The 27,713-nt window shown below is 33.9% G+C and overlaps 1 protein-coding gene across 2 annotated transcripts; it reads left to right on the top strand.

Annotated features, from left to right (window-relative positions):
- Positions 1-339: 339 nt before the first annotated feature.
- LOC148302084 (endoplasmic reticulum metallopeptidase 1-like) lies at positions 340-26,642 on the top strand. 2 transcript variants are annotated; one of them, XM_088272194.1, is made up of 19 exons: positions 348-432; positions 2,047-2,267; positions 4,978-5,157; positions 8,173-8,329; positions 10,784-10,911; positions 12,097-12,225; positions 12,579-12,699; positions 13,580-13,734; positions 15,252-15,399; positions 15,503-15,646; positions 16,605-16,697; positions 17,473-17,696; positions 19,438-19,618; positions 20,424-20,605; positions 21,614-21,769; positions 22,447-22,643; positions 23,269-23,390; positions 25,528-25,700; positions 26,296-26,600. In XM_088272194.1, the coding sequence occupies exons 2-19, from the start codon at positions 2,049-2,051 to the stop codon at positions 26,461-26,463; spliced, it is 2,877 nt and encodes a 958-aa protein (XP_088128320.1). In that variant the 5' UTR covers positions 348-432; positions 2,047-2,048; the 3' UTR covers positions 26,464-26,600. The 2 variants fall into 2 exon arrangements, with proteins under 2 accessions (XP_088128321.1, XP_088128320.1); XM_088272195.1 differs by lacking the exon at positions 16,605-16,697 and having other exon boundaries at positions 340-432; positions 26,296-26,642.
- The last annotated feature ends 1,071 nt before the right edge of the window (positions 26,643-27,713 follow it).

Here is a 27,713-nt window from a genome sequence, read left to right as displayed (position 1 = left end):
TAGTGTCTAATACGCCTGAAAACTAGGCGTAATTTATTTTATTTATATTTTTTGTTTGTTTATATTTGTAGCTAACAGTCAGTTGACAACATACACCAAATATCTCAAAATTGACAAAAATGCAGTTAGAGAACCTTACGTAGGGCACGTCGAAATATCTTTGAACCTTTGTAATTTCCATTTTAATTTAATATTATATATACAATTACAGGTAATAATTCTTACTAGGTAAATCCGCCACTGCTTACTTGATTTATGCTCCAAACTTTATTAGGTTAAAAAGGTCGCAGAAAAGATAAAACAATGTTTATGTTTTTGTACATTTTATATATTTTTTCTGAACTGTAGTGAGAAGTTATAAAGATAGTGAAATAAACTAATTATATATTTGTTAAAAGTGCAAACTTCGGATGACTTTAAAATTATTTTGAGGTAAATTTAAAATTCATATGATCAATTAGTTTACAGGAATGAAAACAAATATTACTAAAAAACCATTAAATTTGATGGCGTTTTAGTCTTCATTTAATCAAAAATTTCTTTTTCACTTTTAACCGTATACATTGATTGTATTGTGTATCTATCTATCTTTGTTCATATAATATATAATTGATTAATATATACAAATGTAAATTGTCAAGTACATAAATTCTAAAATGCCCATACGATTTTTTTTAGCAAAAACGTTTTTAACAAAAACTTCTGAATTATTATTATTATTTAAATCCATTGATACAAATCTTCTCAATAACCGGATCTTATACACCATTCCCTCTTCCTCTTCTTACCCTCGTCAGCATCCAATGGTGCATAGGGCACTGCATCATATTGATGCAATCATCCCCTTCAGGTATCAGTCTAAGGTGATGTTAAATAAATACTAGAGTGAAAAACCTGTTTGATTTATTTTGACCCCTCTGAGAATCGAACCCAGGCAACCAGCATGCTAGGCAAGTGCAGTACCATATATCTACCGTTACTGTACACTCATGAATGTGAAAACCCAACTGAACAAATTTATTTTCCTACCAAATTTTGTAGTGGATACTTATTTGTTTTACCTCTAGAATGCTAAACTATCGTAAAAATTACAATGACAAAATGACGATTCCTGGAAAAAACAATGTTTCAAAATACTATTACTTCAAAAATAATAAAAGTTTTTGATTATCTTAATTATTCCCGTTTTGTTTCTATGACAAATGTTTAGTAACAACGTCACTAGTAGGATAGTTTAGTAATCTAGGGTTTAATATTCCGCCTCCGGGGGGGGGGGTTAAATTAATTACAGTGATTTTACACTCTAACATTAATTTAATACTACCCTGGACTGGCCACTGAAGCACAGGAGCGCCATCACCTTGCCCTCATGTAACTAATGATCAAAATAACACTGTGTCAATATGAGGCAGTGCCCTATGCACCATTAGGTATGGGTAAGGGTTTTTTTTATTATTATTATGTATATGTTAGTTGCCTTAGAAAACTCTCCTTGCTTATTATGAACAAGGATTTATAGCATATTTAGATTACATGTCGCTCACTCCTTTCAACAACATCATATTTCAAAAAAACTTGATTTTTCAGGAGAACGTTTTTAAAGTTTAAAAATATGATACAATGTATTAAAAATAAATATCAAGCTACTTATTGAACTTTTTACTGTGCAACAGATCTTTTTAGGTAAAACCTGAAAGTTTTTTTCCATATGAAAAATAAAAAGTTTATTTTAAAAAATAATTGAACAATTCCTTTTCTTCAAAATGTAAAAACTACACTTTCCCCCCTATAGTGGGTAAATATTAAGTTAAAAATATGCCGCTTTTGCTGAGATATAGTACATATTTTGGGCATTCCGAAAACATGCACAACTGAAAATTGACAATTTTCGATTTATGACGATCTTGAAAGGAGCGAGCGATATATCCATCAATCAAGATCCGTTATAGCTCATTTATTTGTCTTATTCAATAATAAGGGTTAAGGGCTAGAAGAAGAAGGGTTAAATTGAGTGTAATGTTCAATGAGAGAATGTGTATTCTGTAGACATGTCGCATCATGACCCGGTGGAAGACCGTTTGGGTCTGGAACCCATTCCCTTGAGAGAGCAGTCCAAGAAAAAGAAGATGAACCCTCCGGTCCAGTACAGCGCTCATTCCGTCTCCTGGAGATGGCCCTTGCTGTTCCTCATGATCGGTTGCCTGACCTACTACATTGTGCATCTCATAGACCATCACCTCCCAAGGCCCATCTCAATATATGAAGCGGTGAGTACCTTTGTAGAATTAAATGAATCTCCTAAAGGTGGAACCTGCTTTATTCTTGATTGAAAGATGATAGTTTTAACACTTTTTTTGGTTTCTGTCACTCCACAAATATAATAATTATATATTTTTTATTTTATTTAAACAATAACCCGCAAGGTCTCTATTAGAGTCTTGTCTACAGGTAGGACAGTAAAGATAGGGAAGATTAATGTGAAAAATACATCACAAACACAAAAACCAATTGAAAATAAATATTTCTTGAATGTATTTTGCAATTGGCGGGAATCGAACCCGCGATGCCAGTTTCTCAGCCGAGCATCTACCCAACTATGCCACGGTGCCTGTCAATATATGTATATGTCAATACATATTATGGTTGTTGTATTCATTTATAACTTTTTGATCTCTTTTGTTCCTTGATATAATATTCCAGTATGCCAATATTACAATGTTTTGTCTTTTCCATAATCGTTTCCATTTTTGTATTTTATGGAAAAACTCTGACATGATTGGTAGCAAAATAAAAATGTATAAAACTTGTGTGCGATCCATCATGACATATGGGATTGATGCAGAGCGGACACCGCAGAAAGAAAAAAATAAAATAAAGAGTGTCAGAAATGAAAGAATATATGTGGCAAGAGTCTACGAGATAGAACGAGGAACACCAGGATTAGAGAAATATGCAAGATCGAAGATATCGTTAGGTGGGGAAGGCAACGAAGAAGACAATGGTATATGCATGTAAGGAGATTGGAACCATCTAGACTCCTCCACATTGTATTGCACAGCCAATCCCAAGGTATATTTAAATGTTGACTCCCAGACAGACCACAAAAGAGATGAATTGACATTTGGGAATCAACATCTTTGGAAGCTTATTTCTCTTAAAAATAGGCCACAAGGCCTACACCAAAAAAAGAAGAAGGTATTAACACATTGGTTATGGCGAACTTTTAATTAACTTCGCCAAATGGTTAAAAAAGCAAATGTTGTATTTAAGTGAGATTTTCTCAACACACCCAGAGAACAGGGAATCCCAGAATTTGTAAAGTACCACGAATAAGCATGATTCCCTGACACTATAGAGTGAATACGTTTTAAATTTTGTAACTTAAAAGGCGGACCGGGGTCCAGAAAGATGCAATACTGATAAAATTTCATTTCTCTAAAGATAAAAATACAAAACAAACATTGCAAGTATACAATACGTTAAAAAGGGAAAAATTGTAACACAAAGTAAAGGAGATTTTCAAACAATAAGAATTGATGAAAAAAAGCAAATGGGGTCCAAAGGGACACCAGTCTGTTAATATTTTATGTTATTAAAAAAAAAAACAATGACAAACTTTCTCTTATTATCGATGTGTTGACTTTAATTAAAATTAATCCGTATGAAGTGTTATCAATAAAAATTCAAGGTGTAACAGTTATATGTAATTATTAGCACTTATGTCTTATTAATAATTAATAATAATTGATGTAGGATTATAATATACATGACACTACATTTTGACACTAATTGTCACGTCAAGTGCTATTATCTTTGGATTATTTATCATAAGATATTTATTATAAGAAATAACTAGAGATGCGAGTACAAGTTTTACTGAGTTACTGAACATGAGTTTTACTCGGTTTGATGTTTGCCAAACCAAGTACTCGGTTCAATCAATCAAATACTTTTATCTTCTTTACTGGACCCCAGATTTAGAATGAGAATTATTAATCCAGAGAAATTGGAATTGATCAGGAAGATCCTACTTTTAGAATCCATTGAAAGAACCGACGTTGCAGAGAGTGCCAGTAGCAGTGAAGAAAACTAATCTAATTCTAACCTTGACCAATTAAGACAATCACAAGATGCTCATGCATCAATTTGGAATTGCTTGGAAGAACTTGCTTCGATCGACGATTCTTGCGACGATCCTAAAAGCCCTATCGCTCTAGAGTTGGATCGATATGTAAACGAAGGATCGTTGTCAAAAAATAAGAGTCCTTTCTAGCGATGGGCAAGACATAAAACAAGATATCCAGAGATAGAATATTTAACAAGAGTGTTTTTATGTGGACCTGCAGATCTGCAGTATGCCAGCGTATATTTTCAGAAGTAAGTAACGTCAATAAAGAAAAAAAGGAAAAAACTGTTACCAGAATGTGCGGACAGCCTTGTTTTCTTACATCGCAACTTGCCCTTGCTAAATTTTAAATATTAATTGTTTAACCGGTTCACTGCCACGAGCGTGTTAACGCGCTCTCCAATTCCGTGCTCGCCAGGTCGGCCATACAAGATTAGCTTATTGCAATACTTTTTAATTAGAATATATAGAGACATCTACTAATAGGAAGATCAAGATATATTTAAATATTATAATTTATCGATATTATCAAAATTATAATCATATTTTTAAAAGCTTGCACATTTTTGTTGAAAAAATCACGGCCTGCTGAGTACGACCATATTAATTCCTTCAGGCATTGAAAGAGTTAAATTAAATTTGAATTAACGCAACTTTTTAATCCTCCCGTTTTCATAGGATTTCCCAAAACATTATATTTCTTTAGTTAAACCGAGTATACTAGTTATTTAAACAGTTATGCGGCCGAGTATGAAGTATTTAAATAAAAAAAAAAATAAAAAAAAATGCTGAATACGCCGAGTACCGAGTATTAAGTAATTTATCACACAATATTTATGTCTTTTTTCCAGGAGAATAATAGTCAAATATTCTGTGCGGAGAGATCTGCCCAGACCCTAACGAAGCTAGCGATGATTGGACCCAAGCTTGTGGGGTTTGAGGGGAATGAGGTGTTGGCCATTGGTGTTATCCTTCAAGAACTCAGGGATGCGCAACTCAAGGCACATCCCTCGCAGTCCTTACTTTATGAGGTGATAATTTAAATAATTTATTGATTTATAATAAATTAACTTTGTGAAATAACATGATAATCAAATTATGAAAATAAAACACTTGTTTTACCCCTTGCCTATACCACATACGGCAAAAAATGGGTTGTTGTGGATTTTCATATACCTGGTATGGGCAAACCCAGCAAAAAATAGCTTAAACCCATTTTACCATATTATGTTATGATGTAGCTGAATGTGCTCGACGTTTCGTACTCCTCCTACTCGTGTATATTATAGTCATATATTATGGAGTATGGAGGTGTGTTGAGGCATGTGGAATAAATGAGTGAAGGAAGAACATTAAAACAAATTTATAAGGTAAATGTATTTGGAAATAGGAGCAGAGAAAAACCAAAGAAAACTTAGCATGATCAATAATTTCTATTACTTGAATGTGGTAGATTAGGAGCCAAGATAATCGGTGGGTATGTATGTTTGAGGAGATGCATGAATGTGGCATTCTATTCTCTCTGCCTTCCTCTGCAGAAAGGTGCCGAGATGGTAAGTTAGTTGGCTATTTAAATCTTTTTGTTTTGAGAGAGTTTTGAACTCTCTCAAACCATAATATTTTGAGCATTCTCCTATAACACATTGCATTATTTGCATTATAATCAATCGCTTTTTTACTAAATTAAATAAAATTAAGCGATGGGAGAAAACTATTTGATCTGATTAATTTATAAATTTTTTTAAATAATATTTTAGACCGACCCTTGTTATTGCAAATGAAAAATATTTACGCCCCAACCAGAAACCGTCGTATATTTTATTGTCATGACAGCCGGACAGTGTCTGGATTCAATACTCCTATACACCGAATGCAAAACCTTGGCAATGATTTTGCGGACCAAATCGATATTGGAATATACCACTTCCTAACTATAAAGCAATAACAATTACAATTATTTTTTTGACATCTCATCAAAGATGAAGAAGAATATGGAAGTCTGGGCATTTACGGGGCTTACGACCGTCATAGGCTGGTTTAAGTGATCACTTTATACACGTGTAACATTCACCAATTCTACCCATTATTGACAACCACACTACTCAAATTCTTGGAAGTTCTATATATATATATATATATATGAACCAATTTAGAAACCTTGTTCATGAATCACTAGAACTTCACTAGAGACATCTATTGGTGAGATGTAAAGAAGCTTTTTACTAAGCAGAAACTCTTATATTAGTATGTGATGTCCGAATCCTGGATTATAATCACACACATGAGAAACGCCAGAAAATACCATTTTCATTTTTATTATTAAGCTTATAATTTGACCAGATAATTTATTTACAACATTTTGAGTGTGTCCAAATACTTGTTCACAAAATCTGGATTATCTCCAATTACAGGAGTTATTTTCAAATTATATATATATATACATATATATATATATATATATATATATATATATATATATATATATATATATATATATATATATATATATATATATATATATATATATATATATATTTTTTTTTTTTTTTTTTTTTTTTTTTTTTTTTTTTTCCAGACTTCCATATTCTTCTTCATCTTTGATGAGATGTCAAAAAAATAATATGAAAATAACTCCTGTAATTGGAGATAATCCAGATTTTGTGAACAAGTATTTGGACACACTCAAAATGTTGTAAACAATTACAATATTTCAGGCTAATGCATAATTCCTTTTTTTTCATCCTTGATTAGATAAGTAATTTTCGATCCAATAATGTACATACTTAAGAAGAGAAAACATATTTTATTTATCATAAAGTATACAACATGTAATATATTATGTACAAATTGGCTACAGCCATTAATAAAGGGGAAAAAAAACACCACATTTCCAATGCTTCAATCTTCTTTGTGATAGCTCTGGTAATAATTCGCCGTTGGTTCTAGATGCCATAGAGAAGCACTGAAAAGATTTGCATGTTACAATATTATCTAAATGGGTTTACATACGCTAGGTGTATTAATTTCTGTGTATATATTTATTTTTACTAGCAGTCGATTGTTTTTGTTATTATCTTTATAACTTGGGTTATAAATATTATTACCAGCAATAATTTTTACTAAACCGCTATTTTTTTATTATCTTTTGCATAATGCAAACATGCTATCTTCGGATTAATGTATTATTAAATACTATAGGCACACAATTGTTACTTTTCTTGTTAAAAAACCCAAGATTATGTTTATTATCATGCAAGCTGTACCCTTCCCCTCCGTATTGTAATGGTTAACGTGTTTAGCTACCGTGCTGGAGGTCCTGGGTTCAATTCCCTGGCTGGGTGAAAATAAATATTGGTGATTTTACACTCTAATATTTATTTAATTCTACCCTGGACTGGTCCCTGAAGCGCAAGAGTGGTCACCTTACCTTCATGTAAGTAATGATCAAGATAATACTGTGTCAATACGATGCAGTGTCCTTTGCACCATTGGGTACATAAGGGTTAGATAGCTGTACCCGGCCATACGTTGCTGTGACTTAGTCAGGTTATACGAAAAATAAATATAAATAAATATATGCATTTTTTACATATTTGATTTCACATAAATAGTATTTATGAAAAATTAAACCAACAAACTAACTAACTAACCATCACGCCGCTTCCCCGCAGGGGTAGGCAGAGGGAATAGAACACCACACCACTCTGTCTTTGCAAACATTCTTCGCCTCTTCCACGTTCATGCATCTCCTCATACATACCCGCAGATTATTACGACTTCTAACCTGACCACTTTCAAATATTTGGCATACCTGATCGTGCCATGTTTTTCTCGGTCTGAAAAATTAGTAGATTCGGCACGGGAAAATAGGAGTTTTGTAGAATACTTTATTTTTTATTGAGAATTAGCATTTTTTTAAAATCAACTTTATTTTTTGCTTAAGACGTTCACAGGATTAAATGAAAAATTATGATGGAGATATTATTTTCTGTTAAGATGATGTTCTGTTTCAATATATCAGTTAATATTAACCTACGATTTTTCAGGTTCAAAAGGGGAGTGGTGCCTTTACGTTAGAGTACAAACCTCGCTTTACAAGTGTTTATGAAAACATTCAAAATATTGTTGTCATGCTGGAAGGTTCCAACAAGGAGCACAGTATTCTAGTCAACTCTCACTTTGATACATTTACGGGGAGTCCGGGTATTTATTTCATTTATTTATTCAATTTTATTTTCAATGCCTGCATTGCTCCTGTTCTCTTATACGGCTGTGAAACGTGGCACCTTACAAGGGCCCAGAGCAGCCGTGTACTAAGCTTTGAGAATAGGTGTCTGCGGAGAATTTTAGGCGTGTGATGGTTTAACTTTGTGAGGAATGAGAAATAAGGCGTAGGACGTAGCAAATCTTGGTCACGACTGTCGTCAAGAAAAGGTGATTCAGTTGGCTTGGCCATGTACTCCGCATGCCTCCTGAGAACCTTAATCAAGCTTGCCTCTTTTACAAGGCACCAGGTTCGCGCCGCCCGGGACGACCGCTGCTGACAATTCGTCGGCAGTTCTCGTCAGAACTTTGGGTCGCGGATCTGACTTGGGAGGATGCAAGGGAGCTGGCAGCCAACAGAAAGGCCTGGAGACAGTTTGTGGACTCCTATGCTCCACATAGGGAGCGGATATGGTTTAATAATTAAATTCAAATAATGATTAAAACGACTTACAGCAACACCGTACCAATTTTTAACACAGAAATTCATAATCATAATACACGAGGATATAAAAAAATACATGTGGAGCCGATAAACACTACCAAATTTGGAGTAAGGTCCTTAAAATATATTGCCTACACCCAAATTAACCAGCTGCCTGACATACGTATATAAAATAGAACCCATTCGGGATTCAAAATACTGAATTCAAAAATCTGAAAAAATACTTTATGGAAAGATATATATATATATATATGTATATATATATTTATATATATATATATATATATATATATATATATATATATATATATATATATATATATATATATATATATATATATATATATATATATATATATATATATATATATATATATATATATATATATATATATATATATTTTAAATATAATAAAACCCTTATCCGCACCCCAATGGTGCATAGGGCATTGCTTCATATAAATACAGTGTTATCTTGATCGTTTTACACAGGAAGGAAAGGTGCCGCTTCAGGTACCAGTCCAGGGTAATATTGAATAAATTTATATATTAAATAATAGAATAAATAATATTACAGTGAAAAAATCACTTATATTTATTTAACTCCCCCTGGGAATCGAACCCGGGACCTCCAGAACGGTAGCCAAGCGTGCTGACCATTACACTACAGAGGCGGACGAAATAAATATGTATATATATATATATATATATATATATATATATATATATGTATATATATATATATTTATATATATATATATGTATATATATATATATATATTTATATATATATATATATATATATATATATATATATATATATATATATATATATATATATATATATATATATGTATATATATACATATATATATATATATATATATATATATATATATATATATATATATATATATATATATATATATATATATATATATATATATATATATATATATATATAAATATAGTGTTTAGTCATATTTTCTTGTTTTGTTTTTACCTTACTTTTTTTTCTCATTTTTTTTTATTTTCTCATTTATTTCTTTTAAATATGCTTTTTATGCCTATTTATTATACCTGTTTATTATTTTTATATTTTGCCATGTATTAGTTTTGGTTGTTTTTTCAAAAATCTTTTTTGTAACTTTATTATTTGTGTTCCAGTCTTGTGAACCTTAACACCATGTCCCAAAATGAGAAATAGAAATTACTCATCGGGAATATTATATATATGACTTATGTATGTAATATGTTTTGAAAAATAAATAATTAAATAAATATTCTACAAAGTATTATTTTGTACTAAATATAAAGAATCCGCATCCATAGTGTAATGGTCAGCACGCTCGGCTACCGTTCTGGAGGTCCCGGATTCGATTCCCAGGGGGGGGGTCAAATAAATATAAGTGATTTTTTTACTGTAATATTTATTCAATATTACCCTGGACTGGTACCTGAAGCGAAGGGCTGATCACCTTTCCTTCATGTGTAAACGATCAAGATAATACTGCGCTTATATGAAGCAGTGCCCTATGCACCATTGGGGTGCGGATAAGGGTTTTATTTATTTATTTATTTTTAAAAATGTTAATAATAAAAGTATATAAACACTCACTGAGATTTTTATGTATACCGTCTTCGTCAGGACAATCACTACCACAGCATGCAAACAATACCACCCTTCACCACCATAGCACTATTTACACACTTAAAACTACACTAAATGTTTAACACATGCGATTTTTGGTCGACCTGAAGACCAACATGCACTAAAGGTTTCAGACATGCGTTACGAGCCGAGGTTAAACATGCACCAAGGGTTTTATTATTACTTTATTATAGTTTACAAAGCATTATTTTGTACTAAATATGTATAGAATCCTTCCTGGACGCAAAATTTTGGTAAAAAATAAAAACAAAATGTAAATAATTTTTTATATTTTCAGGGGTTTCTGATGCAGGTGTATGTTGCGCTATAATGTTAGAACTTATAAGGGTTCTCTCGCAGTCTGAGAAACGCCTCAGACATAATGTAATTTTTCTATTCAATGGTGCTGAGGAGACATCGTTGCAGGTATATTGATAGTTAACAGGTTCTGTTACTCTTCTCTTCTTCTTCTTTCCATGTTCGCTTCCTAGGTGGAGCATAGGCCCGCCACTTTTTTAATGTCATCGGACCATCTTGTCTGGGGCCTACCCACGCTTCTGCATCCTGTTCTAGGCCTCCAGTCAAACGCTTTTTTCATCCATCTATCCACTGACATACGTGTCAGAAATGCTACCTAGGTTTTTTATTTTATTTCAAGTTATTATTAAAACTAATTTAAACTATTATTTACACCTAATTGAAAGAAGGATGAAAGTAGACTGAATGCAGTCGAAATGCGATCTCTCAGAAGAATGTGCGACAAAACTATGTATGATAGATGTGCGAATAGTGAAATAAGGAAGGAATGCAAAGCTGAGATAAGCATTATCGGTAAAATTAAGAAAGGTGTGTTGAGATGATTTGGACATGTAGAACGAATGAGTGAGGAAAGAACGATAAAACAAATTTATGAGGCGAATGTTAGTAGGAAAAGAAGCAGAGGAGGACCGAGAAAAACATGGCACGATCAGGTATGCCAAATACTTGAAAGTGGTCAGGTAAGGAGTCGTAACAATCGGCGGGTATGTATGAGGAGATGCATGAACGTGGAAGAGGCGAAGAATGTTTGCAAGGACAGAGTGGTGTGGCGCTCTATTCTCTCTGCCTACCCCTGCGGAGAAGCGGCGTGATGGTTAGTTAGTTCGTTTAGTTATTTACACCTAATTTACATAATCTATATTTGTATCTCTTTACAGTAAACAAAATACTTATTTTTAAATTCTTTCAGACTCTTTTCATTCTTCATACATTCAGGCATCTCATCATACATTTTCAAACCCTTATACATTAAACAATTTTGTGACTCGGTTTTTTTCAATTTTTTCAATGGCAGTCTTATTTTATCCTTATTTCTAGTAACACATTTATGACAATGCTGTTTAAAACTATTTTATCCTTATAATATTAAAATAAAAGAAAATTTAATTGCAATTTATGATATATTGAGCTTAAAAGATTTAGCATATCATAACCTCACATTTTGACAGAAAAATGAAGGTTTAGTCAAGAAAATCAAATCACTAATTGACCAATAGAAAAGAAAAAAGCACTGAGATACAATGATTTTATCTGGAAATTTGAGGAAAGTATGTGAAATATTTTGTTTTCTAGGGTTCGCATTTCTACTTGCAACACAGATGGGCTTCTTCTGCAAGGATGTTCCTCAATTTAGAAGCAGGAGGTATAGGAGGCAGAGCGGCCATCTTCCAGGCTGGACCATATCATTCCTGGCTTCTTGATGTAAACACTGCATTATTATCAATACTTAATTCATATTTATTTATAAATGTATTAAAATCTAACTAAATAATTAGCTAACCATCACACCGCTTCTAAGCATGGGAATGTGTCGGGTTGTGGTCCCGTGGTTAGTGTTGCGGACTCTTAAGTCAGAGTTTCTCGGTTCGAACCCACTCTATTACAATTTGATACCTGTTTCTAATAATGAACCGCTAAGGCTCACAGAAATAGTACGAAATTGAAATATTTGTGTAAATAATAAAAACACAAATATTTCTTTAAAAAAAAAGGTAGAGATATTATAGAACGCCATATCTCTCTATCTCAAAACCTATGTATTGATTTGTTTTCAGTACTACACTAAGCATGCTCCACATCCGCATGGAATCATTGTAGCTGAAGAAATATTTCAATATGGATTAATTCCTTCCGACTCAGATTTCAGGATATTTCGGGATTATGGAAACATTCCAGGTAATTTAATAAAGTTTATTGTAATCTTTGTAGCATATAAATATTTTAACAAAACGGAGTAAAATAGCTTATTTTTATTTTTATCTTTGTTCCAAAGCTTTAGATGAAGTGCTCTAGCGTCTAAGGTTCATATGCTATTTGTATTACATATATCGCTCACTCCTTTCAAGAACGTCATAAATAAAAAATCGTAAATTTTTAGTTGTGCATGTTTTCGAAATGTCCAGAAACCTACTATATCCTAGCAAAAGGGGCATATTATTAACTTAATATTTACCTGCTACAGGGCAGAAAGTATTGTTTTTGCATTTTGAAGAAAAGGTATTGTATAATTATTTTTTAAATATACTAAATATTTTTCAAATGGAGAAAAAACCTTCAGGATTTACCTCAAAAGACCTGTTGCACAGTAAAAAGTTCAATAAATGGGTTGATATTATATTTATTTTTAATACATTGTATTATATTTTTAAACTTTAAAAACATTCTCCTGAAAAATCAATTTTTTTTTATTTAAGACGTTCTTTAAAGAAGTGGGCGATATGTTTAAAACACAATGAAAAAAAAAATGTAAATGATTAAAAGAAATAACAGTATACATTAGCAACGTCATCTTGTATATCGCTGGTTAAATGCCAAAGGGCCACAACACAAAAAATGAACTCTTTATTCCAAAAATGGTATCCTAATTGTCAACATTTTAGCGTTAGAAATGTCCAAGTGTTCACTTAAATCAGCCTATGACAGTCGTGAGCCCCGTGAATATCCAGACTTTCATATTCTTCTTCACCTATGCTGAGATGTCATAAAATAATATGAATAAATTGTTTAATTTGGAATGACCCATAACATGCATAACTTTTAACTGTTTATTTTTCAGGTTTAGATATAGCATTCAGTCGTAACGGATATGTGTACCATACCGAGTATGATATTCAAGACTATCTGCCTCTGGGGAGTCACCAACACATGGGAGACAACGGTCTTGCCTTGATCAGGGCTTTTGGGAATGCTCCGGAGGTGGAAAATGTCAAGGTTTGTGTTATTTCATTTAAAAAAAATTGATATGTATATCGTAGTCATACAGGAGAAAGTGACCAAGTGCATTGTTTAACAAAAACGTGATCGCTGACTATTTGCTATCTTACTAGCTTAATATTGTCCTGAAAAAATCCCAAACGATTTTAAGCTTGGAAGTATAATATATTGACTTGATGAAAATGACTAACTGCATTGATGTTTATTTTCTTGCCAAGCAAAAGTGACTTAAATGGCCCTCCTGAACATTTTACGTTTTGGTAGTTGGTCACTTTCTCCTGTACGACTACGATATGAGTATTTTAATAATACTTTGCCCAGGGTTATTACATTTCATATTTATTTATTTTCATGTTTTATATTTATTCTTTTTTGGGATAACCTATGGGTTAATGAACCCTATCCAGGCATTCATTTACATGATTTAAATTATAGGTACTTATGGTGTTTGTCTGTTGCTTTAGTGGGGTAAATATTTCTCAGTTCTCAACAAGTTCTCAGTGCCCAAATCAACTACTATTTTTTTAATGAGTAATTCAAATTGATCAACATTTTTACTTACTTTTGTAGCAAAAGATGTGTTGTTATATATTTTAGGAGCAAGGTTTTAGGAGCAGGACTCTTCTGACCAAATATGATAATTAACTAAGTAGTGTATTACAAACATAATATTTACTATAAGTATTGTCGGCCTCCGTAGTGTAATGGTCAGCACGCTCGGCTACCATTCTGGAGGTCCCGGGTTCGATTCCCAAGGGGGGTAAAATAAATATAAGTGATTTTTTCACTGTAATATTTATTTAATATTACCATGGACTGGTACCTGAAGCGGAGGGCTGATCACCTTTCCTTCATGTGTAAACGATTGCGATAACACTGCGTTAATATGATACAGTGCCCTATGCACCATGCGGGGTGCGGATAAGGGTTTTATTATTTATTATTATTATAAGTAAAGAGATTAATAATAAATTAAATATAAAAGTGATATTCATAAGCGGATAATGGAAATAGGCTGATCTCAAACAGACCTGCCCATTTCCGTATCATTCAGTCATGGCATATTTGATAACATAAACAATTTTCTTAAATTATTATTTTTAACTCTCTCCTTACCATTCATCATTCATTTTTACATTGTGGAATACCATTTTAAAACACTACTTCATGGTAGTCATGAAGTAGTGTTTTAAAGTGGCATTACACAAAGTGAATGATGAATGAAAAGGAGAGTGTTATATTACTGTACCACCAAGTTAATAATGCTTTTAAATAACAAATTATAATTTTTAAATTAATTTTAATAAATATTGGAAAATTGCGGGAAAAATCTCAGTGAGAGCAAATTACTGTCATGCTGTTTTTTTGTAATTATGTGTTTGATAAAATAAATAAACTACCACTAGACTGCTCTCTCATATAAACATACTGTATTTTATACCTTTTAAATCACCTAAATATTGTTGGTAATATGTTGGTGATATTATTATAATAACATATTAATATCTTTTTAGGACCATTTTGGCAGCCGAGTAGTATACTTTGACTACCTGGGTTGGTTCATGGTCAGCTACTCACACGGAGCTGGAATAGCAATCAACATTATTATCTTCTTGGCGTTTGTCTTCAGCGTTACAATTTACACTGGCCGCCTGTCACAATGTAAGTATTATTTTTATGAAAAGGGTATTCCTCATTAAAAAAGTAATAATTAAAATTTTGAATGATATGAGCTTAAATTATTATTACAGTGATATTTTTACAGGGAGATGGCTTCCTCAAAGTTGGGGACTCTTAGGAAAAAAATTACAGCCGTTTGGAAATGCTTGGGATAAGAAATTTAATTCTTCTAGCAAGAAGGATGATTCCTCTAAAAATACTGATTTGAATTCTGCGGCCAATAATGAAAGTAGGTAAACAATACTTTATTTCTGCCTTCCGTATTAAATACCTTGATCCATTCCTCTTTATCATCCTCATGGATTTCATTCTTCAGAAGTCCATCTGACTGAGGTTTAATTATCTCCCCCTCCCAGAATCTCTGCGACCTAGAGTATGCAGATGATGCTGTTGTAGTTGATGACTCGGTCGAGGGTCTTCAATTAATTGTCGGCAGGGTAAAAGGTATTATACGCACATGGAATTTACAATAAATGCTGCAAAAACCCTTGTGTTGTGCAACAACACATGCCTAGATGCCCACCAACCGTTGATGCTGAGTAACCAGCTCATCGAAAGGGTTGAGAGTTTCACGTACTTGGGAGGGTACGTGACTGACAATGGTAGCCTTCAAAAGGAACTGGAAATGTGTTTAGGACTCGCAGGGTTCGCATTTAACAGTATGAAGGCTGTTTGGAGATCGAAGATCAAATGCCGTCTATACAATGCCAGCACTGCTCCTATTCTCTTGTATGGCTGTGAAACATGGCACCTTACAAGGGCCCAGAGCAGCCGTGTATTCAGCTTTGAGAATAGGTGTCTGCGAATAATTTTAGGCGTGCTGTGGTTTGACTTTGTGAGGAATGAAGAGATAATGTGCAACACGCAACAGATTTTGTTCACAACTGAGGACAGTTTGTGGACTCCATATGCTCCACATAAGGAGCGAATATGATTTAATCAAATAAATATTAAATACTCTGTTCACTAAATTTAGAAAAGTCTTACCAACTTATTTTTTTAACTGAGTTAGCAAAATTTTAATGCATGTTGAATATTTCACAGTCAAGAAGGTACTGACATATTGCAATAAACTAACTAATTATTCTAACAAAATATCCTTGATCTTTTGTGTGTTTGGTTTAAATATTGCATTTTTTCTATTACTAACATTTTTTATTATCATATATTAACAATATTACTAACAGATTGTGTCAACCAAAATGGAAACCCAAAACCAATGGAGAGTGAAACAGAAAAACCCCAAGATGTCATGCACTCCAAATATGCTCAATATCACAGTAATGCATTTTACTTATTTTTATTCAATTTTATCTTAGTGTTGTTTGCTATAGCTTATTTTACAAATAATAAATTTCGATAATTTATATGGCGCCATTTTCGTAAAATACTACCTCAAGGGCACTTTACTGTGAATAAATTGGGGAAAAGAAGATGGTAAAAATGATTTAGCAAACAAATGTGCTTCTAGTTTTTTTCTAAAGATTATCTCACTCTCATTGTTTCTAACGACGCTTATTAACACTATACTCATCATTCATCCTTCACTTTGTGTAATACCAAGCTTTAATTTTATAAAATATAATTCAATACAAGCTAATTTCATCATTGTCCGCCTCCATAGTGTAATAGTTAGCGTGCTTAGCTCCCGTACTGGAGGTTCTGGGCTCGATTCCCAGGAGAGGATGGTGAAAAAAAAAAAGTGATTTTTACACTCTAATTAACAATCAAGCAAGCTAGAAGAATTTTTTTATTTCATTCAAACCCTTGTCCGCACCCGATGGTGCATAGGGCACTGCATATAAATGCAGTATTATCTTGATCATTAACACATGAAGGTAAGGTGATCAGCCCTGCACTTCGGGGTAATATTGAATAAATCTTATAGTGAAAAAATCACTTTTATTATACCAAGCTGAAACAAGCTTTAATTTTTTTTAAATATAATTTAAAACAAGCTAATGCCAAATCAATGAAAAATATACTTAACTTATCATTCTTATTTTCTAAATTAATTTATCTTTTATTTTATTATGCGTTTTTTATCGGTTTTAGGGACAGCCTGGATGGAGCTGGGATTTGCAGTTCTGGCCCACCTAGGAGGTATGGTATGCGGAGTGGTAGCCAACCTAGCTATGGGGGCCTTCATCGATGGAGTAGCTCCCCTCGCCATGCCCTGGTTCTCCAACATCTGGCTCATCTTCCCCTTCTTTTGGTGCCCGTGTCTCTCTGCATACGCACTGGTCCTTATCTTGGTCGATAAGTGGAGAAGACCAAAGGTCTGTACATAAACCATCTCAACACACCATTCTTAATTTAATGGATAATACCTATTTTAGCCTTGCATTCTTTCTTTGGAATTTATGGAATTTCAAGATTAACATTTTGAACCTTTGAAATGAAAACTCTGTGATCTATAACCGGAAACGTGTTGCGTGACCGCATAAGAAACACTGATATCTGGAGTATGTGTAAGATGGAAGATATTGTCAGGTGGAGATAACAACAAAGGCGATACTGGAATGAGCATGTAAACAGAATGTCAGAAGACAGACATTCACGTATCGCCCTTCAAGGAAACCCTGAAGGACGTAAATCCCAGGCAAACCCTCGAAAAGATGGAGAGATAGCTGGTAGTCAACATCTCAAGAGCAACAGGCGGCGGCACAGATCCCCAAGATATATAAAAATAAGAAGAAGAAGATTATATCTTTATTTCGCCATTCAAAATTCAAACACCTATCTTACACCGTTTTGCCTAACGTTTGTCTAACTCATAGGTCAGCAAAGTATGGTTGGGGAGTCACATTAGGCTCTTTGACTATTAAAGTGTGGCTCGGGAGCCGTATAAGGCTCTTTGACCTTTTAAGTGCGGCTCCGGCACAAATATCCGCGGGAAGGCTCTTCAACTCTACATATTCCCATGAACAATCTTTTTGAAGCATAAACCTTATTAAAAGCAAACTGAGAAATCGTTTTATTGATGAGAACCTAAAAATATGTTAAAAATAATGACATATAAGCCTGACTTAATCAAACTTTGATCTCAAAAAAACAAAGCGCTCCAAGCAAACTCACAGAAAAACATTTAACAAAACCACACCTTTTTGCTGGTCAAAAGAACTTTGATTATTTATATTTGATTTAAAGTTATGAAACCTGCTTCCATTATCCATAAAGTCATTGAATAACAAAAATAAGTTAAAAAGAGCATAAGAAAATAAGTTTAAAAAACACGCCATTTGTCGCAAATTCTGTTTTTATGTTACCACCTTTAGAGGACGCATAATTTTTAGATACTTCAGGTAAAGAATGACAAGTTGAATGATAATATGAATTATCAGATCTGCACTCTTCAATGGCTCTGAATGCTGGACGATGTATAACACCTACTCTAGGCAACTAGAAATTGCTAAAATGCGAATGCTTAGATGGTCAGCAGGAGTGTCCCTTAGAGATATAATAAACAGTTCACACATTCGTGGAAGCCTGGCTGTAACTGATATCAATAGTAAGGTAGAGGAAAGGCAATTGAGATGGTATGTGCACATAGGACGTAGAGAACCTGAACACATTGTAAACCAGGCGATCGCCATGGATCTTCCTCGAAAGACATCTCCAGGAAGACCAAAAAATTCATGGATGGTACTGTAAGACAACATGATTCAAAGGCATGACCAAGGTGATGTTATATATGATAGAAGGACCTACAACTTGAGGACGAGAAGAGCTGACTATAATTGAAAATGTAAATGAGGATGTGAATGTAATTGGAAAATGAGCAGAGGAAGACCGAGAAAAACATGGCACGATCAGGTATGCCAAATACTTGAAAGTGGTCAGGTTAGGAGTCGTAATAATCGGCGGGTATGTATGAGGAGATGCATGAACGTGAAAAAGGCAAAGAATGTTTGGCATTAGTTAGTTTAGTTAAGATGATAAATTGTGATGAAGCAAGGAAAAGCAGAGATGAGGAATGATTAGTTATATCAGTAATAATGCAATGCTTTCTTTTTTTAGCGGAAGCTTTCTGTTTCCATGACAGCTCAAATGAATCTCGTGGCCAGCCAAATACTCTGGGCCATACTACTCTTTGTAGCCACTTGTTTGGAGATCAGGTCCGCAGTAATAATCACTATTCCCATCCTCTTCTCGACGCTGGCCAACCTCATCATTTATCTCACTCCTTTATATCTGACTGGTTAGTATAATTATTGTCAAATCTCCTTAATTAAAAAAAGGCACCAAAATTTAACATTTGAATTTGCTAATATCAAAATAAAACCACTCATTTTTACATACAAACTGGTGGGATGATGATAATAAAATTAAATATGTGCATCCCATGCATATGTGTGCATATAGAGTGGAACTGCTTGTATGCTCTCCTAACATGCATAATTCGGTCCAGAATCTTACTTGTTAAGCGAAATATTTTTTCACGCCTCATCCCACCATAGATGTCCCTAGTGAAGTCAATCAAGTTTCATAAATATATCTAGAAGTTCCAAGTATTTGAATAGTGTGGTTGTCAATCATGGGTAGAATTGGTGAATATCACATGTGTGTAAAGTGATCACTTAAACCAGATTATGAGGGTCGTAAGCCCTGCCCAGATTTCCATACTCTTCTTCATGATGCCAAAAATAATGAAAAAAACAACTCTGAATTGAAAATAGTCCAGATTTGTGAACAAGTATTTGAACACACTCAAAACGTTGTAAGCATTAATGTATTCACCCGGGGTTAATTTACATAAGATTATACTTCAAAACCTTACCATACCTATATGCAATTATTCTTATATTTCAATGCTTCAATTCATTGAATTGAAATTAATTTTGTTTATAAAATCATTTGCTACACCTGCCTTCAGTATGTTCCTATACATAAGTATATAACACGAAACCCGGTCAATAGTAAAAAAAAAAAATCGAAACAAACTCCATAGTAGTTGTTTTAAGTTAAAAATATTATATCTAATTTTTAACGTTTCTCTTTTACAGTCCAGAAATGGGTTTGGGTCTATCTGATAGTCCAGCTTCCTTCAATCATATTCCAGATGTACAACATCCTCTTGTTGTACTCTGTATTCATTCCCATCATGGGCCGATCCGGAGTCATCAACTCGGACCTGTATATCTCAGTGGTATCTTCCGTGTTTGTAATCTACTTCATCACTTTCTATGTAAGTAGTATTTTTTTATTCCTTTATTTTTTTTAACCTTTTGACTGCCGGTAGGTACATGTATGGCGGTACCCAGCACGCCGCGAACTTTACGACAAAAATAAAACCATCTAAACATATCGTTATTGAAAGTGTAATAACGTTTATTTATAAAACTTACTAAATGAATGAAGAGCGCGCCATTTGTGCAGTCATTTATCCATAATCATAAAATTAATTGTTCATGGTGCAGGGTTGTCACAAAATTTGTCATAGAAAATATTAAAACTAAATTATATGTCAAAAGTAATTGTTTATCTTAGTTTAATATCAAAAGTAAACACACACACTATGATTTAAAAAAAATAAATATTAAAAATCATCAGAATTGACACTAAAATCAGTGTCATCAGATTCGGCAGTGACGGCAACGCGGGGATTATTGGACAACCCTGAGCTCTATTAGTTGTTCCGATGACAAAGCTCTCTTTAATTTACGTTTAAAGTGGTAAAAACAAATTCTGTTTTAATTCTATGTTTGCAAAGATATTCTCAATAGATGTCACTATGCGTTCAATATATTTGTACATTATAAATCATTGATTTTCTTTAGTAAAATCCCATTTAAAACGGCGCGTCTTAAGACGTAATTTTTGTATGAGCGGCGCTTCGTTCACAGAAAATTTTTGGCAGTTAACCGGTTAAATAAAAGAGAAATATTTGTGTTTTTATTACTTTCACAAATATTTCAATTTCATACTGTTTCTGTGAGCCTAAGCGGCTCATTTTAAGAAATAGGTATCAAATTACGGTAAAGGGGTTCGAACCAAGAAACTCTGACTATTTTTATTAAACCCTTATCAGCACCCGTTAGTGCATAGGATACTGCATCATATAAACACAGTGTTATCTTGATCATTAACACATAAAGGAAGGGTGATCAGCCCTCCGCTTGTAAATTGTTACTAGTAATTATGTGTATGATAAAAATAAATAAATAAATTTATGGAATCTTTTTAATTACCCTAGATTTCCCTTCTGAGTTTGGTGAGACGTCCATGGATGGTGTTGGTAATCTTGACAGCCTTTGCGCTGGTTATGCTGCCCGTGTCCTTCACTACATCTGTGGGACAGCCGTATAGAGCCGGGCCTGCTAATCCTGCACCCCAAAGATATTGGGTTATGGTATGTTAATATCACATGAAGCATAATGTTGTCTACATTTTTGCTTGCTTAAAACTAGCTCACCGCTCACCACAGGGATAAATGGCCAACCCCAAGGTAGGCGACTCCAAGGCAAACCAACAAAGAGATGGATTGACAGCTGGGAACCGACATCGCAGGAGACTATCTCTCTAAAGAAGGATTTCTCCAGGGTATGCTTGGCTACAATAGTTTAGAGACTAGAAAGAATGTGTATTTGACTACCCATTTTTATCAATTGTTGCGCGGTACGATCCAAAATCCTGAAATTATCCAGAGCATTGGTCTGTATTTTCCTGATAGTTACCTAAGACAGCGTCGGCATAGATTGTTTCACATTCTTATATACAGGACCAACCTGCCGATGGTTATGCCTGAGCTACCGCTATGCTGAACAATATCACGCTGGATAATGATCTGGTCCATGTGTCTGAAGGAGTATTCCGAAGCGGGATTCTTCTACATCTTTAGCAATAGCATTCTTGCTTATTTTAGATTTTTGTTAATCTATACGCCTTATATTTTAGTTTGTTATGTGTATGTTAATTATAAATAAATAAATGGAATTGAAAAACAGGCCACAAGGCTTACACCAAGAAAGAAAAGAATAAAATTCGCAATCGAGTGACAATTGAGTGTTTTTTAATGTTTTGTTTCAGCATTCTGACCGCAAGATGTACAATGAAAGCAATCTTCTGAGAAGGCAAGAGACGGGATACTTTGTGCTTAATATGGACAGGAATTGCCCTCGAACTGTTCCACTCCGGGGACGCTCTATGTATTCCCTAAAGAGCGATTGTGACGAAGAAATGTACTGCGGATTACCCTTGTATGTTGGAAGAATGGTTCCTCTCAGGTAAAATATTAAAATTGTTACATGATGAAAACTAATAGCAACACTTTGAGACACATAAATCTGAATTATCTCCAATTATAGGAGTTATTTTTCATATTATTTATGATTATAATCCAGGATTCGGACCTCACATACAAATATAAGAGTTTCGAAAAAATAAAATAATTTCAACACAATGTTATATTCGAATATGCCCATGTTTTATGTTCACCTGTGACAGGTAAGCACAATTTTTTCTTATGACAGCAATGGCAGCGCCATCTGTTGAACGTAACAGCAACAAACGCAATACTAAACATTGCTCTTGGCGGAGAGTATGTTTCTCGACAGTTGCTAATATATTATATACCTTATATTTATTGTATATTAGCAACTGTCAACAAAGATGTATCATATTATATTTGCTGAGATACAAAATAAAGAGTTCAAGTATTCGTAGAAGCCTGGGTGTGACTGACATCAATAGTAAGGTAGAGGATAGGCAATAAATGATATGAGCACATAGGATGTAGAGAACCTGAGCATATTGTAAACCAGGCAATCTCAAAAAAATATTTCCATTTGACCCGACGCGTGGGTGCATACAGCTAGTTATTGATAAAAGTTGTGTGTGGTTTGCTTTCAGCCTGAAAAGCAACTGGATTTCAGCTGAAGCTCCTCTCTTCCCCTATCCGACGGAACTCACTCTACAAGAGCGAACTTGCACCACCAGTCCTGCACAGTGCACTATCAAGCTTCTCCTAAAAGGTGATATAGTATTTGCACATTTCGCTCACTCCTTTCAAGAATGTCATAAATCAAAATTCGTCAATTTTCAGTTGGGCATGTTTTCAGAATGCCCAGAAAATTTACTATATCCCAGCAGAAGCGGCATATTTTTAACGTAATATTTACCCGCCACAGGGCAGAAAGTGTTGATTTTGCATTTTGAAGAAAAACTAACGTTTTATTATTTTTTTAATAAACTAAATCTTTTTTAAATGGAAAAAAAACCTTCAGGTTTTATTATTAGATTAAAACCAATATTTTTAGCTTTTCCACTTTTTTCAAAAAAAAAAAAAAAAAAAAAAAAAAAGTGGAAAAGCTAAAAATATTGGTTTTAATCTAATAATAAATTAAAAATGCAATTCCATCACGAAGTGTCAGTGGATAATATAAATCTTCAGGTTTTACTTAAAAATATCTGTTGCACAGTAAAAAGTTCAGTAAGTGGCTTGATATTTATTTTTAATACATTGTATTATATTTTTAAACTTTAAAAACGTTCTCCTGAAAAATCGAGTTTTTTGATTTATGACGTTCTTGAAAGGAGTGAGCGATTTGTCCCCCTTCTTTTCTACCTCATCCCTATGATGATCAGTGGTGTGCACCGAGAATTAATTAGGGTAGGCAGTATAATTAGGTAGTAAGGTAAGCTAGCTACTACTTACTAGGGTAGGCAGTAGAGGTAGGTAGTAAGGTAAGCTAGATACTACTTGCTAGGATAGGCAGCAGAGGTAGGTAGTAAAGTAAGCTGGTACTATTTAGTAAGGTAGGGTAGGTAGGTAAGGAACTGATCATGGGGTACACGCGGAAATTCACCACAGAAGCTCTAAAGCTTAGCAAAAAACAAATAAGGATCCTAACCAGGACCTTGACAGGACACTGCAGACTGAGGAAACACATGACAAAAATTGGACTTCATGACTCCTCAGTATGCAGATTTTGTATGGAGGATAACGAAATGTCAATCCACATTCTCTATAATTGTGACGCACTCGCTCGCAAACGAAGTCACATCCTTGGAGGACCTCTACTGGACTCCAAGAAGGTGAAGCTCCTACCACCAAGACAGGTCGAGAGTTACATGACTCACGTAGGTCTCGGGAGCTAGCTGTAATACAGAGGGAGGTCACAATAGACTTAATATGGTCGCGATGACATAAGGGGTGCAAGATCCCTTGACTTAAAAAAAAAAGGTAGGGTAGGTACTGGTTGCGTTTTTATATGTCACTTGGGCAAGTTAGGAGAGGCATTGCTTTTCTACCTATTTCTGCCTAATGAATTATCCCGTTATGAGAGATTCCACTTTATATGGAAGTCTGAGCATCCCAGAACTTATGATCTGGCATTTGGCTGGCTTAAGCGATCACTTAATACAGCTGTATGCGGTAGGACCTAAGATCATTGCATAAATACAAGTTTCAAGAATTAGTGTAATATGGATGTTTAAATATTGGCAGAATGGCAAGCGTTACACATGTCGCTCACTCCTTTCAAGAACGTCATAAATCAAAAATTGTCAATTTTCAGTTGTGCATGTTTTCGGAATGCCCAGAAAACGTACTATATCCCAGCAAAAGCGGCATATTTTTAACTTAATATTTACCCGCTACAGGGCAGAAAGTATTGTTTTTGCATTTTGAAGAAAAGGTATTGTTTAATAATTTTTTTGAATATACTAAATATTTTTCAAATGGAGAAAAAACCTTCAGGTTTTACCTAAAAAGATCTGTTGCACAGTAAAAAGTTCAGTAAGTGGCTTGATATTTATTTTTCATACATTGTATTATATTTTTTAACTTTAAAAACGTCCTCCTGAAAAATCAAGTATTTTGATTTATGACGTTCTTGAAAGGAGTGAGCGATGTGTATAAAGTGATCGCTTCAGCCAGCCAAATGCCAGGTCGTAAGTCCTGGGATGCTCAAACTTCCATACACATGTTTCAAGTTGAGTCACTTTAAAAAGAAAAAGAATAGTATTGTTTCATTTTTTTTTATAAATTAAAAGCATTGTTAGCTTTGTGGTGCTTGCTTGTCTACCATGCTTCTCCCTAAGTGAGGTCATAGTAAAACAGTCTTACAGTGTGGTGATCAGTCTAGAGTAACGTGTGTGCACTTGCAGGTCCCAATAGGTTGACGGTGACATTCTCCCCTCGGTTGGGGGTCTACATAGCTGACTGGAGTTTGCCCACGGAACCGATAGCAGCGGCGGAGTGGAGGGGGCGTCCTGCCTACTTCCTGCACATCGTGAGGGGAGAAATCACAACAGACTTCTCACTGTCTATCACCTTCAATGTAAGTTCAAACACAGTGTATGATAAACATTAAAAAAAAATAAGTATGTTAAAATAATGGTTATAAAATATGTAGTGATTTTTTAAGGGTCATTTTTTTAAGAATAGCATCTAATCAGTGGTTCTAAACCGTGTTGGAGGTGCCAAACCCCAACAGTTTTATATGCGCAATCACCGAACCCTTAATTGAAAAATAATATTGCTTGATTGATGTATTTCTTTCAAATAATATACTAGATCTATCAGATAAATAAATATATATCGTAAGTCATATAATTTTTCAAAATATCGTACAATACGTCGGGTGTGTGTTTTGACCTCCGCCGAAACCGGAAGACTGATTCACCAAACCCCTAGGGTTCGATGTAACCCAGGTTAAGAACTACCGATCAATGATTTGTAACTTACTTACATTTATGTTAATGAAATAAAAAAATTATTGTACTCAAGATAACTTTTAATTAGTGTTTAAAATAATAATTCAAAGATGCCTAGTATTTGTACACAGCTAATTTGCAATGTAATTTATAACTCATTCTAAGTTCCTTGTGAATTATTCCTTACTAAAACGTTATTTTTCTGTTTTTTTTTTAAAGGTTACTACTGGTGATCTATCAAAACCTATAGTGGATCTCGGTTTAGCAGGAAACTATATTGGTGACGAATTCCCTAGAACGTCTGACTTTAAATATTTCCTTAGCAGCTTCCCGGACTGGACCTTCATAATACAATGGACCAATTCCTTCTCTAGTTTTGTATTTTAAAGGAAACATTGGGTTGGTGTTTATTCATTTTATGAAAATACGTACTGACTCAATTAACAAATTTAACACGTTGACTGCCACGGCAATTTTCAAAATTCCGGTCTAAAAAGCCAATTTCATTTAATACTCTGATTATAAATTTTTCTTCAAACCCTTATCCGCACCCAATGGTGCATAGGGCCCTGCATCATATAAACACAGTGTTATCTTGATCGCTAATACATGAAGGAAAGGTGATCAGCCCTCAGCTTCAGGTACCAGTCCAGGGTAATATTGAATAAATATTAGAGTAAAAAAATCACTTATATTTATTTGATCCCCCCTGGGAATCGAACCCGAGACCTCCTGAACGGTAGCCAATTATGTATAAAAAAAAAACCCTTATCCGCACCCAATGGTGCATAGGGCACTGCATCATATAAACCCAGTGTTATCTTGATCGTTAACACATGAAGGAAAGGTGATCAGCCCTCAGCTTCAGGTACCTGTCCAGGGTAATATTGAATAAATATTAGAGTAAAAAAATCACTTATATTTATTTGATCCCCCTGGGAATCGAACCCGGGACCTCCTGAACGGTAGCCAATTATGTATACATGGTACATAATTATACTGTTTATTCATTAATAAATTTTCTGTTCATGTCAGTCAGCATTCATTTATTCTCTTCCTAAGAGCCATCTATCCATATTAGCAATATACTAGGAATTTTATCGAATATGGTAAATAAACAAAGAACGAGATAACTCCTAGTCAGCGTCCTTTCAAAGAAGGCAATCTTCTAGTTATCTACAGAGTTTTATTTAATGTTTTGGCATTAACTTTGTGGTAAGACATGTTACAATGATTAAAGAAAACACTTCGTTTTTTACCACTTGAGTTTTATTATAGACTACATGTTTCAGAAGTTAAACTTCCATCATTCAGGTCTGTATAATAACTTAAATATAAAATATAAAATTGTTCTATTAATAAGGAGAGGGGAAAGTAAGGGGAAGGGGTTAGTCAAGGGACGGAGTTTGAAAACAAAGGAAAAATGGAAAGCAATGGTGAAAAATTTTGAAACAATATTTTGACCATTGCTTTCCATTTTTCCTTTGTTTTTAAACTCCGTCCCTTGACTAAACCATTTAAAAATAACCCTTTCCCCTTACTTTCCCCTCTCCTTATTTATAGAACAATTTTATATTTTATATTTTAGTTATTATACAGACCTGAATGATGGAAGTTTAACTTCTGAAACATGTAGT

Source organism: Brachycentrus maculatus, unplaced genomic scaffold (genome assembly GCF_059751285.1).
Source record: "Brachycentrus maculatus isolate JH-2025_06_01 unplaced genomic scaffold, ASM5975128v1 h1tg000482l, whole genome shotgun sequence".
Taxonomy (NCBI): Eukaryota; Metazoa; Arthropoda; class Insecta; order Trichoptera; family Brachycentridae; genus Brachycentrus; species Brachycentrus maculatus.
This window is presented reverse-complemented; position numbering and strand designations above follow the sequence as displayed.

Bases quoted from the DNA above. Each gene is read 5' to 3' on its own strand.
- LOC148302084 (XM_088272194.1), top strand. From the start codon at position 2,049: ATGTCGCATCATGACCCGGTGGAAGACCGTTTGGGTCTGGAACCCATT. The intron at 8,330-10,783 runs GTATTTATTTCA...TTATATTTTCAG, and splicing joins TACATTTACGGGGAGTCCGG to GGGTTTCTGATGCAGGTGTA. The intron at 12,226-12,578 runs GTAAACACTGCA...ATTTGTTTTCAG, and splicing joins ATCATTCCTGGCTTCTTGAT to TACTACACTAAGCATGCTCC.